The sequence below is a fragment of the Carassius carassius genome, chromosome 4, assembly GCF_963082965.1.
Source record: "Carassius carassius chromosome 4, fCarCar2.1, whole genome shotgun sequence".
Lineage (NCBI taxonomy): Eukaryota > Metazoa > Chordata > Actinopteri > Cypriniformes > Cyprinidae > Carassius > Carassius carassius.
The window spans coordinates 41,993,338-42,009,846 of NC_081758.1; the positions used below are offsets into that span (position 1 = coordinate 41,993,338).

General features: G+C 34.2%; 1 protein-coding gene across 3 annotated transcripts in view; it reads left to right on the top strand.

Moving 5' to 3' along the window:
- LOC132140074 (serine/arginine repetitive matrix protein 3-like) overlaps nucleotides 1-15,448 on the top strand; it is an 82,384-nt gene extending 66,936 nt beyond the window's left edge. For 2 of the 3 annotated variants that reach the window (XM_059548873.1, XM_059548875.1), the window contains exons 11-14: nucleotides 6,865-7,127; nucleotides 8,431-8,673; nucleotides 10,662-10,784; nucleotides 14,990-15,448. In XM_059548873.1, the coding sequence (XP_059404856.1) occupies nucleotides 6,865-7,127; nucleotides 8,431-8,673; nucleotides 10,662-10,784; nucleotides 14,990-15,185 (825 nt within the window). In that variant the 3' untranslated portion in view covers nucleotides 15,186-15,448. The remainder of the gene's footprint in view (nucleotides 1-6,864; nucleotides 7,128-8,430; nucleotides 8,674-10,661; nucleotides 10,785-14,989) is intronic. The other variant, XM_059548874.1, reaches the window with a different exon arrangement.
- The last annotated feature ends 1,061 nt before the right edge of the window (nucleotides 15,449-16,509 follow it).

Here is a 16,509-nt window from a genome sequence, read left to right on the forward strand (position 1 = left end):
CTCTTGTTCAGATATCTGGTCACACTTACTATATCAGGGACAATTTGCATGCAGTTTTTCAGAAATTCTCATGCTCTCTCTTTCCTTTTATTTGCTCTATTCATCCCTCTGTTTTGTTGATTTCTTGACCTCTATGAATTCACATGATCTCTTCCCACAAATAAACGCCCAAACTTTTCTGTCTTGTTTGTGTAAAAAGCACTCATATGGTTTGGAACTGGACCGAGTAGATTAAATGGGTATGTCTACTAGTTTTTCTTGTCAGTACAGTTGAAACTCTCATTTTCCTTTTCCAGATTTGTATCAAGTGTTTAAAGAGCCGATGATCTGTGACCTGCAATCAGATCGTCCCTTATTATTGACCATTTCTTTAATGTAAGGTGAAGATTTGTTAATTAAGAGAGGTGTCATCAGACGCTTTTACCCAATCAGCTGTCATTCCTGGATCTGCTGAGAGGATGAATGAGTCTGAATGTTACAATCACAGATAAGAAATGTGTGGATGCTGCATTTGGCGGATCATTAGCACTGCCATCTTGGAAAGGTCAATGGATTGAAATATTATATTGTTCTTTATAAATAGTTATCGTATTCTTCAGTTTATGGAGTTTGTTTCAGATTAGGAATTTTAATTGAATTGATTATAGTTTTACAAACAATATTTTAGTTACAAAGAAAGATCTGAACATAAATAGTGTGCGTTCTCCGAGCAGCACTCTGCGTTTTTGTTACTTAATGATTTTGCCATCTCTCAGACAAATAAGCAACATGCAGATTTAAAGTATGTAAAAGCTGATAGAACAACGATTAAACTATTGAGAATATTTTGTTCTCTTTTTAATATTAAACACATTAAATATTACATATGTGACCCTGGAGCATAAAAGGAGTCTTAAGTCTCGGGGGTATATTTGTAGCAACAGCCAAAAAATAAAATAAAAAAATAAACATTGTATGGGTCAAAATGATCGATTTTTCTTTTATGACAAAAATCATTAGGATATTAAGTAAAGATCATGTTCCATGAAGATACTTTGTAAATTTTCTATTGTTAATATATCAAATATTAATTTTTGATTAGTAATATGCATTGCTAAGAACTTCATTTGGACAACTTTAAAGGCCATTTTCTGTATTTAGATTTTTTTGCATCCTCAGATTCCAGATTTTCAAATAGTTGTATCTCAGACAAATATTGTCAGATCCTAACAAACCACACATCAATGGAAAGCTTTAAGATGCTGTATTAATCTCATTTCGAAAAACTGACACTTAAGACTGGACCAGGGTCAAATATACATATGTAAGATAATGTGTATTTCCATCACAGGTTTGGTCTTAAATTTCACATAAGGTGGTATTAAAAATGTCTTAAAAAGTGTTAAATTTAACTTGCTCTGAAATATGTTTTTAGATATAATATAATGTTTTTCTGTGGGTAGATTTGTTATTATATCCAAAAACATAATATATTTGTTCATTTTATTTATCTATGTAACTTCAAGCAGTAAGAGCTCAATGATGATAACTGTAGCATTTAAAAGAGTGTTTTAGCAATAAAAATAGTCAAAGAATTTAATGACGATTTATAAGTTATTGTTTAGATTTTGTGTAAATGTGCACGTTTATTCATATTGACCTTTCCAATATGGTGGAAATGCTGATGTATTGTGGTCATTACAGTGGTTGCTAGTTTGATAATGTTATTAAATACCAATAAGAGTGTATTCCTACAACATTTCCCAAAAATTTCCCAATTTCCAACAAAACGAAAGTGGGCCTGTTAATGCAGCATCTATATCTGTGGTCACAACAGGCTACCGATTCATGAATTCTCTCTTAGGTAACGGCTGATAAATCTCCACTGACAAGAGCCGGTTCAGTGCCACTGGTGATTTCAGACGTTCTTCATTTACAATGGTTTCAATGCTCACTTTCCACTAGCACTTGAAATATAGATCAATATACATTCTTATAGTGTGACTACGTGTTTGTTTCCTTCCTGTCAACATTTGAGTGGTCTAATGTACGTCTAGATGTTTGACAGGGACAAACGGACGCTCTGTTAACATTAGCCGACAGCAAACTACACTAACTAGGGTCATTTAGTAAAGCTGTTACACTAAAAGGGACCCAAGCCATTTGGATTCTCCTCCTAAATGAATGAGGCATCTTTGCATCCTTTGTGAAAGACTTCTGATAATTGCTGAGAGCAGATAACTTCTTTAAGATTTAGCAACTGTCAACAAACGAGCACTAAATTGTCATTGCGCAGAGCGATCGATAGCGATACGGCTTAACGAACATGACTGGGGTCCCTTTGAGATGTTAGTTGACCACCTTCCACCCAACACCCCTCTCTCTTCACCTGTTCATCTGTGCTGTCCGTTGTCCCTACATGCTTTCTCTTTTCCCTTTAAACCACATTGCGCATGCATGGCCATCGATATTTACGTTCCTTCTAGCAAATTGGATTTGTTGAGGTTTTGTCGCACCCTAGCGCTCCTTAACGTGTGATAGAATGTGGCTGCACATGTGTCCAAGCGAAAAAGACAGCAATTCATGTAGATTGCTTTGGGAGATTCTTATTTCTAATTCATTTTGTTTGGGTTCTTTGTCATTATTCCTTTTGTATGTCCACTCTTTTTGTTTTGTTTTGCTTCGTTTTTTTGGAATTGTCTCCTTTAGTCTGTGGATCAATTATCTTAGCCTGGATACTAAAAGAATTCATTGTCTTTTTCCCATTTCGCTGCGGAGAATTTTCTTTTCTCCTTTTTGTTTTTCCCTTTTCTTCCTTTGTTTTGTTGATATTGCATACGTGTCACTGATTGAAGCGGAAGGTAGGTAACGCTCTGCCTACGCACGTGGAGAATGTGACAAGCACCCTAAGCTTGACATCAGTGTCTCTCTCTCTCTTTCTCTTTGTTTATCTGAGGAAAACCAAAGGTTGGCGGGTTGTTTTTCATTGTTTTCCTTTTAGAACTGTTTGCTCTATTTTCATTCTTTTTTGTTTCAGTCTGAAATCTACCTTTGCTTCCATGCTTCAGTCTTCAGTACACTGCCCTCCCCACAGGTCCATCTCTTGTCTGCGTTTTAATTTATTTTTCGGTATAAAGCATTTCCTGTGTGTGCTGCATTCCTTTTGTCTTTGGTGAAATGGTACATGTCATATGATTTGGTCACTTTCCCTCCTTTTTATTTTTGGTATACTCAAGGGCTGTTTCTGAAGTATCTGGGGTTAATTAGTTGTTTATTAGCTCAGCTGAGTGTTATTTTTTATGTATTTAATGTTATTAGTTGTTTTTTGTTTGTTTCGTTAAGTTAAATGTTTGAGGTCGATCAGAAATCCTTGCCTTCCGATTGCAATAAAAAGAAACAGATGGATGAATAGTTTAGCACATTGACATTGCTTTGCTCTGTGTAATATTTTAGCCTTAATCTTCAATTCTGCGGCTAAAGATTCAAGTTTTAATTTATTTATAAAGTACATATAAAATAACCTTGTTTGACCCATGCCATACATTTCTGTATAGTTTTGATGGTCCATCACCCAAATAATAAAAGAATAATTCACAAAAAGTTGAAAGCAAAAGAGTACAAATAAGTTTTTAAAAGACTCTGACACTGTAGTCTCTGTTCCGATAGATAATAGCAATTAGTTCCATAAATTGGTCTCAGCTGTGAAGTCTTTATTAAAAACCAATTTAAAGTTTTGTGATTTTCAGTTTATGTGTGTGAATTTGAGTTGATCCATACACTGAAAACAATTTGGTGTAGAAACAATTTTCACCCGGATATTGCTAGTAAATATATTGGTAACATATTAGATGTGAAATATTGATCAGATCATATTACACCCCAAAATCAAAAAGAAAAAAAATGAACAAATATATATATATAGTTCACACAACCTGTCCTCCAACCAATACGCTCGTATAGGTCGTTTGTCCAAATCCCTGAAATACGACCCATCAGAGCGTATCCTACAATTGCGCCCCTATCGGCAAAAGGTCGTTTTCATATTAATGTTTTGTACTCTTTTATTTGCACTCTGTTTCGTGTTTCCTGTAGCTCAGTTAGTAGATTATTGCGTTATACCTTGATATGTAATCATGCTGTCATGGGTTCGATCCCAGGGAACGGACGTGCACGAAAATGTATATGCTCAATAAATCATAATTTAGCATGATTTCTGTGAGGGTTAGGTTTAGGGGTGGGGTTAGGTGTGGTCATTCAAACGAATAAGCCACCTAGTAAAATATGTAGGAAATACTGTGAGATCGGTGTAAAACGCCCACACATTGCATTTAAATAAACGTGCGTTTTGATTGGTAATGACGTTATACGTCAATTCATGACAACAGACGCAACGCGATACTGTCATCATTTTTACGCCCGCTAGAGGGTGCTTAACTTTAAAACTTAAATATAGGTCGTAATAAATGCTTGCACAAACGACCTATATGGTCGTTTTTTTGTTGGAGGACAGGCTCAGTTCACACTACAGGATCTAAACCCTGATTTGCAAGTTAACAAGTCGGGCTGTGATTGGCAGAAAATCAGCAGGCAATCAGCGCTCAGCAACATTTATATGTGAAGTTCTCAACAATGCATCAAAGAGCCTCGCCGATGTAGTCATGTAGTATGCTGACGCTTTGAGTCATGGAGTGTTGGCCACTTCCTCCAGCTCATCCTGGGGTATCAGCCCTACAGTGTGTCCTGGGTCGCATCTAGGAGGCATCCTTACGAGATGCCTGAACTACATCAACTGGCTCCTAACACGGAGGAGCAGTGGTCCTAGCCTGTCCTGCAGGGTTAGCCCAGACCCCCTCAGGAGAAAACGCGTTCAGCCACTAATACTCTTTATAGGTACTCTGGAATAGGCTGTGTGATTCCTCTATAATTGGAACACGCCCTCTGGTCCCCTTTTAAAAAAACAATGGGAACCTCCACACCTGTCTGCCAATCACCAGGAAGTATCCCAGATTCCCACACGATGTTGAACAACAAGACAGAACTTCAATTCAGGGACTTCAGCCTCATAAACCCGGCCAACAGGGACTCGCCTGCGAGTCCCCATTGCCCCTTGTCCCCTTTTGTGTACCTGTTACCAGCTAGCCTAGAATCTACCAGGAGCCTAAGCTCCAGACATCACAGCTCCCAGGGCAGCTTGAGGCACTCAAACCCCTTCACCACGTTAAGATGGTAATCCAAGGAGGGGTATATATTGCATGCACAAACACACATTACATATTATTATATTATGCATTTTATATAATATTTATGTGTGTGTGTGTGTGTGTGTGTGTGCGTGCATGTATATATATTATATATACATATATATTTGTGACATTATTAGTAAACTGTATATAAATTGTAAAAAAAATAAAAATAATATAAAAATGATGATTATATTACTACAATTATTATAATTTATTACTCCCATTATGTATATATAATATAATATATATATATATTTTTTTATCTATCCATTTTGCATTACCGTAAAGGAGGTTTGAGCTACAGTGTACTTATTTTCTTATTTAAAAATTATTATGCAAAACATTATTTTTGTTTTTGAATAAAAAAAAAAAGTTGGCATAAAATGCACTTATATTCTCAAAAAAATAAATGTATCGTCCAAAAAAACAGGCCTCATTGACTTTATGCCAAATATGATTTATTGTTCCTTTCCTTTGGTTATGGGGTGAATTATGGCTATTAAAGTGTCCTCAGTATTATATGTGCTACTGCAACTTTCTGTTTTAACAAGAAATGCATGACACAGAAAACAACAGCTCGTTGAGCCATTTCCTGGGTTCTTTAATTCATCTGATGGATAACCCATCATACACGTTCAGTTAAAGGTTTTCTCTCAGAAACGGGTGAAACCAGAGCATCCATTCGTATCACATTACATTAAAACCACACAGTGAGTGAGTCTCTGTTAAAATACAAACTGTTGGCGGTCCAGCCCACACACTGTGAGATCTGTTTGAATTTGATTTGTTTTGTGTGTCTTTTTCTCTTTTTGGTTTGATTTTCATGCATTGTTTCATACTCACTATCCAGGGAAGGGTGTTGTGTCTTTTTCTCTTGCATTTTGTGAATCTAATGATGCACTTATGTTGCCCCACTTTTCCCTTCTCTTCATACCTTACCTACTAAAGGAGGGAATACCACTTTATTGGTAAGTGGATGTTAACCAAAAGGGAGTTGAAAAACAGAATAACCTTTTAAAAAAGCTATTAAAACAGGAAATTGGTCGCTGTTCACATCTCAGCAACTGTCTGCAGGACAAAACAAATCTACAAGCAAGTTCTATTGAGTAGAAGACCAATTGTTTTCTAATTCGTTTGAATCTATTCTTGTGAATCTTTATTTCGTTTCTTCCATTTCTGTGATGTTCTGTCAAGTTGTCTTTATTTTTTCTCTAGTTTTATTTTTCGCCTTTTTGTTCGTAGCTCTTTCTGCAATTGAAAAAGTCCTCTTTCTCTTCTACTGCATATTCTCCAGTCTCTGTCACTCTTTATATTCTCTCTCTAAACTTTTTTTCTTTCAGAGTTTCGCATATTTTCCCCTTTCTCCCTTTTTTGTTTCGATTTTCTTTCGGGACTATTCTTTTTTCAAATCATTATGGTTTTGCATGCCGAGTATTGCATGCGCTGTACGATAGAGGACTGTCTATAAGCCAGAGAACAATCCTAGCACTTTCTTTTAGATATTTTTTTGCCAAGTACACGATAACGCTCTTCCACACAGGAGGAAAAAAGACTCTAATTTCACTGTTCTCTTTCTGTTTTTTTTTTAATTTATTTATTTATTTATTTTTCCTTTGGTTTGTTGGTTATAATTCATCTACAGAAGCTTCGCTCTCTGGCTCCATCTCCCTCGAGCGTGCAGATGCATGTGTCGCCTCATCTAAGATGTGCTAAACCACACGTCGACCGTCCCAAGAGTCCTGGAGGACCAGCGGTGCAAGCTGGAGAGGACGGCTGCACAGACGACAGCAAACCGCTCTCAGAGTCGATGAGGAGACACGGCGGGAGGCCAAGGGTTCGAGAGATCAACTCACCGGCGCACAGCAGCGACACTGAGTCACACACAAAAACCAAGAATCAGAAGAAGTAAGAACTAGACATTTAGATGTTTGCACAATGGTCAGAAGTTATATGCAGTTTCTGAAAGAAGTCTTTTCTGCTCAACAAGGATTTATTTGATCTAAAAACAGTAAAAACGGTCTTCTATTAAAAAATATTTTAAAGTGTAATTTATTTCTGTGACCAAAAAGCTGTATTTTCAGCATCATTACTCCAGTCTTCAGTGTCACATGATCTTCAGAAATCATAATAATATGCTAATTTGAGATTGAAATAATTCTAAGGTTAGGGATAGAGTTTTTTTTTTTAAAGAAATTAACACTTTTATTCAAAAGGATGGATTAAATTGATCAAAAGTTACGGTTAAGTTTATGTTTCTATTTTTAAAAAAAATGCAATTTCTTTTCTATTCATCAAAGAATCCTAAAATATGTCAGTTTCCACAAAAATATATTAAGTTTTTGATGTTTTCAAAATTTATAATAATAAGAACCATTAATTATTATTGATCACCAATAATTGATATTAACTGAGCAGCAGATCAGTATATTATTCTGATTTCTGCAGATCATGTGACACTGAAGACTGGAGGAATGATGCTGAAAATACAGCTGCTCATCACAGAAATAAAATACTTTTTAAAATATATTACAATAGAAAACGGTTATTGTAACTTGTATTAATATATTTTTTAATTACTCTATTTTTGATTAAATAAATAGAGCTTTAATGAGCAGAAGACAGCTCTTTTTGAAAAAAAAAGATATTTATTTATTGTAAATATTATTCCAATCTTTTGACAAGTAGTGTATATTACACAAATATGTATTTTAACGAATCTGTTTGCACATCTCTGTGTAATACCGCTTATAATACAATTCATTATTATTTTATGACTTCAGTGGTACATTGAGCATGCAGTTATGACGGCTGTTGAGTAAGTAATATTCTGTTCACACTGAAGTCACAGAAATCCGAAACACGTCCAATTTATTTCCGTATCAGAAAGTGGCCCAGATCATAACGGAAAATGCCTGATTAAATGTGATTTGAGAAACAGGGTCACATTCCGCCTTATCTTGAATGTAGCTGTGCAAAGATTTGCCAAAGTCTACAATCATAAGTCTCAACATGGAACTCAAATATTTTTCGTCAAATGCTCAACATTAATTTTATAGCTCTTTACACTATTGCTATTTGATAGTTTGGGTAAGTTTATTATCTATAATAAATCCCTAAATAAACCAAAAACTGAGATCTCCTTTAAGCCTCTTAAATGATGAAAAGCAAGCATAATTTCTCAAATCTATATCTGTGTATTTGCACACAGAAGGAAAGGGTCTCATTCATCTAAGCGGCTCCATCGTGGACGCGGACAGAAGCGCCACCGGAGCTCCTCCATGTCACTGGGTCGGCACAGACACACGTCCAAGAAGAAGAAGAGCAAGAGTCACGGGACGTCCCGGCAGCGGAGCAGCTCCTGGAGCAGCGGGAGGTCATCAACACGAGCTCATTCTAGAGAACACAGATCCAGCAAGAACAAATCACCACACGTCCGACAGAACAACTCCAGGTACACACACACACACACACAGACACAGACACAGACACACACACACACACACACACACACACACACACACACAGACACACACACACACACACACACACACACAGACACACAGACACACAGACACACAGACACACACACACACACACACACACACACACAGACACAGACACACACACACACACACACACACACAGACACACACACACACACACACACACACAAACACACACACACACACACACAGACACACACACACACACACACACACACACACACAGACACACGGACACACAGACACACACACACACACACACAAACACACATACACACACACACACACACACAGACACACACACACACACACACAGACAGAGACACACACAGACACAGACACAGACACACACACACACACACACACACACAGACACACACACAGACACAGACACACACACACAGACACACACACACACACACACAGACACACACACACACACAGACACAGACACACACACACAGACACACACACACACAGACACACACACACACAGACACAGACACACACACACACAGACACAGACACACACACACACACACACACACACACACACAGACACAGACACAGACACACACACACACACACACACAGACACAGACACACACACACAGACACACACACACACACACAGACACAGACACAGACACAGACACAGACACACACACACACACACACACACACACAAACTCACACACACACACACACACACACACACACACACACACACACACACACAGACACAGACACACACACACACACACACACACACACACACACACACACACACACACACACACAGACACAGACACACACACACACACACACACAGACACTCACACACACACACACACAAAACATACACAACAAAAGTTTGACTTATTTAGAAAAATGCGGCTCATTAATATTCATTGGATAAGCGTGATGTCACGACCAGCATGCACTCACTCAGTATTTTTGCAGTACAAAATATCTAAACATTCTTCAGTCAAGACACTTTTACCTAACAAGCAAAATTACAAGATTTTTAAAAAATCAAGTGAGTTTTTGCTTAAAACAAGAACGTTTTCTCTATGAATTCTGAGCTATGAATTTCTGACCTCATTAGTAGATACTTATTTCACTTATATTTTTTCAGAATACAAAAATGATCAAAATTAAGTGAGATTTTATGTAAAACAAGAAAAATAATCTTGTTTTCCCTTTAAATTTATATTAGCTAATTTTCCTGTTTTACACATAAATTCACTTAATTTGAGTGAAAAAAAGAAAGAAACTTAACACAAATACAAAACAAGAAACAAGACCTCATTAGCAGATATTGTTTTACACAGAAATTGATTTAATATTGATGCATTTTTGAACAAAAAAATGTTGAAAATTAAGTGAGTTTTTGTCTGAAATGAAACAAATATGTCAAATGTTTGAATATTACAAATAGTAAATTTATATTTCTGATCTTAGTTTACATATAAATTGATTTCATTTTGAAAAAGAAAATTAGAAGATCAGAAATATAATAATTATTTCCCTTTGAATTAATTTATTTTTCTGACCCCGATAGCAGATATTTACGCATAAACTTGCTTAATTTTTATAGATTTTTTCAGAAAACTACTTAATATCTGAAATCATTTGCTTGATTAAATCTTGATTTAATTTATTGGAAAACAAGACAAAATACTAAGTAAAAAAATCAGTTCCCACTTTTTTTAAACCAAGTGACAAACTCCTAAACCTCAATACATTTAATGCTTAAAATAACAACAAAACTCTCCCTAAACAGTCCCTAAATTAAATGAAAGTCAGATGCACCTCAAGAGATCGTCCTGCATCTTCTGAAGGACAGCATGACACAGACACACACGTGTCGTCCTCACGCTGTCGAGGCCTAATCATCTCAATCCCAGCATGCTTTGTGTGTGTCTGTCTGCAGGGAGAGAGACAGTCCTAATCACTCGGATGCAGCACGATCTCGCCGGCACTCGCGCAGTTATTCTCCCATCCGCAAGAGACGGAGAGATTCGCCCAGCTTCATGGAAGCCCGCAGGATCACCAGGTAAATGCATGTCCCATCTGTTTTAGCTGCAGTAAGTGTTTCGTTTGGGAATGCATGCTCATTTACAGGCTGTCTTTAGATCTGATTTAGCAGGTTTAGCAGGTTGTCTCTGCTGATGTCATAAATACACCATCTAGAGGAAAATGTTTCTTTTTTTCAAAGCAATTTCATTTTACTACAGTAGATCAAAAGTTTAATGAAATAGATTCATCCATGGATCCACGGATCAGTGTTACTTTAATATCTATGTGCTATTTTATTATTTATTAAAATTCTGCATTTATTTAATTTATTTTTGTATTTTAATTTTAGTTTAATTTGTAGTATTTCTGTTATGTGCTTTATTCATTTTTATTTATTTTTTTAAAAAGTATCTTAAATTTTAAGTTTTTTTATTATTAGTACTTATAAGTTTTACTTACTTTTATTTTGGATTTGACCAAAGAAATGTATTCTATTTTATTTCATCTTAATTTCGTCAACCAAAATGGTTAAAGGGTTTTAATTTTAGTTACTGTAATGACGACACTGGGATTGATCATGGAAATTAAAGAAACAGTGACACCTACAGGCCAGTTTGTGTAATGCAGGATTTCTGCACTCAAGTGTTGTCACTTAGCAACTAATTTTAGCACTACTGCAAAAAAATACATCTTACTTTGACAAACACTGAGGTCCAGCAGTCTGAAGTTGATTTTCCTAATGCAAAATGCAAACCTTTATAAACTATATTTATCAGCATAAGAATTTGAGTGAACGATCTTATTATTATTTTAATTTTTTTGGCTAGTACTCATTTTTCTTTAATTACAATTGTCAGGTTTCTAAAGTGGACTGTGTCCTGGAATGAATGTTCAAAAGCATTATAAACTGATTTATTTATCCTCATGTAAACTATGACTTCCCACAGTTTGTCTTCTCCGCTGAGCTCTGATTGGTCAGGATTTGAACTCACTCTCTCCTTTATGAAGGTTTCCTTGATGACCTCACACCAGAATGATGTTGTCTCGCATCAGGACCCCCCTGAAGCAGCTCTCAGCATCCCAAGAGTACAACTATATCTGTGTCTCTTTAAATTCTGTCTCACTCCCTTTCTCTCTGCTTTCGTCGTTCTCACCACTAAACGAGTTCTGGCTCGTTGCTCTTCACAGATTAACACTAACAGTCCCACACAGTTCACTGACACAGAGATGCTAAGAGCCAGAATGCTCTGTGATGAGCTCAGTGAAAGAGTTCAGTGTCGACAAAACTATATACTTGACTACCTTCCGAAAAACATCGATAAATAGTGTTATTCAAATGAAGCACACATGACAATTAATTCACAACTGACTTGTAGATTTTGATGTTAACGTATTGCTAAGATGACAATGTGATGCTCAAATAAGCATGATTTCAATCTATATATTTTATTGTTAGATTGAGCTACTTTATTATATTGTTTCAGTGTTATTGTATTTTTAGGGAATAGTTATATATATATATTTTTTTTTTCCTTAGCTTGTAGAAATGAATTCTGAACACTTCACCATGCGTTTAAAAAGAGTGCTTATTGTGGAAATAATATACTCAAGTGTAATCTGAATGTAATTTTTAGGACTTTTAATTGCGTGTTATTAACAATTGAAGGAAAATATTTTATAGTTTAGATTTATATATAATGCAATACTTAAGTAGGACTTGAGTACATCTTTATATCTAATTTCATAATTACTTCTATTGTCTTTAAAATATGGCTAAAGATTAATATGAAAATTATTATATTATAATTTTAATATTATAAAAATGTACTTTAATTATAAAAGTTATAAAAAGTAACTCTAATACTGTAAAATGATTTTTTTCTATTATATAAATAAGATTTAAAAATGTAAAATCAGATTAAAATATATTTAAAAATAAAAACTGTATTTAAAAATAAATTAAATAAAATGAACTTTAATAATAAAGGTGATAAAAATAACTGTAATATTCTTAAAAATATATGTATTCTGTTATAAAAATAAGATTTAAAAATAAAAATCAGATGAAAATAAACATGGTTCAATATTTGCTGAATTTATAAATTTATAAAATATACTGAATGTACTGACAATTATATATATATATATATATATATATATATATAATAACTTTAATATTATAAAATTATAAAATATTATAAAAATATTTATTATATTATAATAAATGGATTATTTCAAATATAAATATTTTATATATTCATATATTCATTATGTTATTTAAAAATAAGATATAAAAAATGAATAAAGTTTTAGTATGTTAGTCAGCACATCAAAATAAGCATACATTTATGAAGCTTTGTTGACAGAAGATTATTGAAACATGATGTTAAAGTGAACAGTCTATGAAGCGTTAAATTACTGCTCATTACAGAAGTGTATGGCATAGATTGAGCATCTCTGCTAACCTCACAGACAACCAGATCCAACTAACAGCAAACGCTGAACACTACTGCGGTCTGAATGTGTGTCTAACATGGTCTAAGAACTGATCTTTCTCATTGGAGACAAAGCCCATGTGTGTATTTACATGATGATGATGCTCTTAACACTCACTAACCAAAGCTGAACCTTTCCCAGACATTTTCTCTTACAGAAACTAATCATGGCTGCAGGACGCTGCCACTTCCACCGCTCTGACCACAACATAGTGATACGTTCATTAAAAGGCAGACTGAGATTATAGAGTTTATTTGGAATATGTTAAAGCTGAAACCTGCTAGTTTTGTATGATTTCTAGCTGGTCCAATGTGGTCATAAACTGGTCTAGATCAGGGCTTTTCATACTGGGGTCTGGGAAAAAAATAGTGTGAAAAATGTGCATAAAAAAAAATCTGATTAAAAAATGGTATAAAATAACTAAATGCATTATTTAATCATCAAAATCGTCTCAGAGACTAAATAATAATAATAATAATAATAAAATTTTAAAATAAATACAAATCATTACAAATCAAAATACAAATCAAATTTTAAATCAAAATTTGATTTAAAATGTTAATAAATAATAATAATACTTAAAACAGTGTACAAAATGAAATATAATATAAAATGAAATTTAAATAAAACAATTAAAATAATTAGAAATTAAAATCAATTTAAAAAATGTAATTTATAATTTGATTAAAATATCTACATAAATTACTAAATAAATGAGAATTCTAAGTTAACAAAATCTAAATAAATAATACAATTTAAAAACAGTGTAAAAATGTAAAAAATAAATAAATAATGAAATCAGATTAAAATTAACACAAACATTTATTAAAAAAATAAGTGAATGAATAAGTAATACATTTTACAGTTCAGTGCAGTAATGAGTAGAAAAACAACATCATAATGTAACTGTAATAATGAAATATTTGTGATCCTGGAGCACAAAAGCAGTCTTAAGTCTCTGGGGTATATTTGTAGCAATAGCCATAGTCAAAATTATTGATTTTTCTTTTATGACAAAAATCATTAGGATATTAAGTAAAGATCATGTTCCATGAAGATATTTTATAAATTACAACAATAAATATATAAAAACTTAATTTTTGATTAGTAATATTCATTGCTAAGAATTCATTTGAACAACTCTAAAGATGATTTTCTCAATATTTAGATTTTTTGCTCCCTCAGATTCCAGATTTTCAAATAGTTGTATCTCAGACAAATATTGTCAGATCCTAACAAACCACACATCAGTGATGTATAAATCTCAGTTTCAAAAAATGTACCCTTAAGACTGGTTTTGTGGTCCAGGGTCACAAATACAGTAAGAGTATACTGTAGATATAAAAATAGATAGATAGACTAACTATATAGATACCTTTGAAATTTTAAGATAGTCCTATTTGGGGGTCTGTGGCATCTAAAAGATGAATGATTGGTGAGCTGGTGAGGGTGAAACTGACCTGGTAAACCAGCTTGGTCAATCTAGTAGACTGCATTAAACCAGCAGGAAACTAGCTCCCACGTAAAACAATGTAAATGCACCAAAGCAACCATAGTTTCTAAAAATCTAGTTTTGTTTCATATTATGATATATTACATTGCAAACTATGGTCATTTTTATGCAAAGTGATGGCACAGTATATATTTCATGCTATTGAGTGGTCAAAGTGGTTTTGAAGTGCTGATGTTTTTTCATGCGATTATGTGTCTGTATTATATGAACTCTCTCTTCCATCTTTTCTGCAGTGCACGAAAGCGTCCCATCCCGTACTACCGGCCGAGCCCGTCCTCTTCCAGCTCGGCCAGCAGCTACAGCAGCTCCAGTCGCAGCTGCAGTCGCAGTTACTCCAGCTGCAGCAGCTCCAGTCGCAGTCGCTCCAGGAGCCCGAGTCCAGCGCACAGTTACTACAGCCGAAGCAGCTCCGACAGCCCCGGATTCTGAGACCCAGTGAAGGTACACAGGGGGAGACGGGAGAAACACCTCAACCGCACGGTCCCTTTCTACTGCAGCATCTGTGCTGAAGAAAAACACTATATAACGTGCAGATTTAGTGCAGCACGTATCAGGGTTTCCAACATGGCAGGACGGTGCATGCATACATGTTAGGATGGACTAACTGAACAAAAATCATGTCAATGGTGAAGTGGGTTAGTTGCACTGGATGCAAATGATTTTCTTACTCAGAATTTATTTATCTATTTATTTTGTTCATTATATGGGTCAAAATTATAGATTTTTCTTTTATGCCAGATTAAGTTCCATTTTGTACATTTCCTACTGTAAATATATTAAAACTTCAATTTTGATTAGTAATATGCATTGCTAAGAATTCATTTGGACAAGTTTAAAGATGATTTTCTCAATATGTAGATATTTTTGCACCCTCAGATTCCAGATTTTCAAATAGTTGTGTCTGACAATACAACTCTCTCCACAGACCATACATCAGTGAAGAGATCATTCAGATTTCAGAGGATGTATGAATCTCAATTTTAAAATAAATATGACTGGGTTTGTTGTGGTCCAGGGTCACTCATATATTTATTACCAAATCAAAATAAAATTACTTGAGATGGTAAATTGAACAGAATGCAATATTTTCTATAACATAATTAACAAAAGGAAGTAAGTTTATGCTTAAAACCAGACAAAATATCTGCCAGTGGGGTCAGAAAAATAAACTTAATTTAAGGTGAAAAATATTATTTTTCTGACCACACTTGTGTCATTTTGCTTCTTAAATAAATTTAATGAAAATTTTGATTTGCTGAAATTTGATCCATTTAATTAAAAAATGTTTACATATTTATACTGGAAATTAAAACGAAAATATTGATGAAGAAAATCATTATTGCTGTTTATTTTTGTTTATTTTTTTCTCTTTCTTTCTTTTTTTTATTTTTTTGTGTATCAGACTCAAACTTGATGATATTTTATAATATATTCAAAATTGTATAATACTATATTCAAAGGAAAACATGATTCTTTTTGTGACCTCATTGGCAGATTTTTTATCTTTTTTTTTAAGCAAACATATTTTTGGGACTTTCTGTTACAATTATTATTGTTGTTCTTATTATTATTCAATTTGTTGCTCATGTTTGGTAATGGAAAAATCACACACTTCACCTTTAGCATAGACTTTGTTCGGTCAGAAAATGATATTTTTATTAATAATTTTATTAGTCTTTTTGTGTATCTGACTCAAATCCACTCCATAACATTTTTTATAGTTTAAACAGCATAAATGCATAAACTCATATGT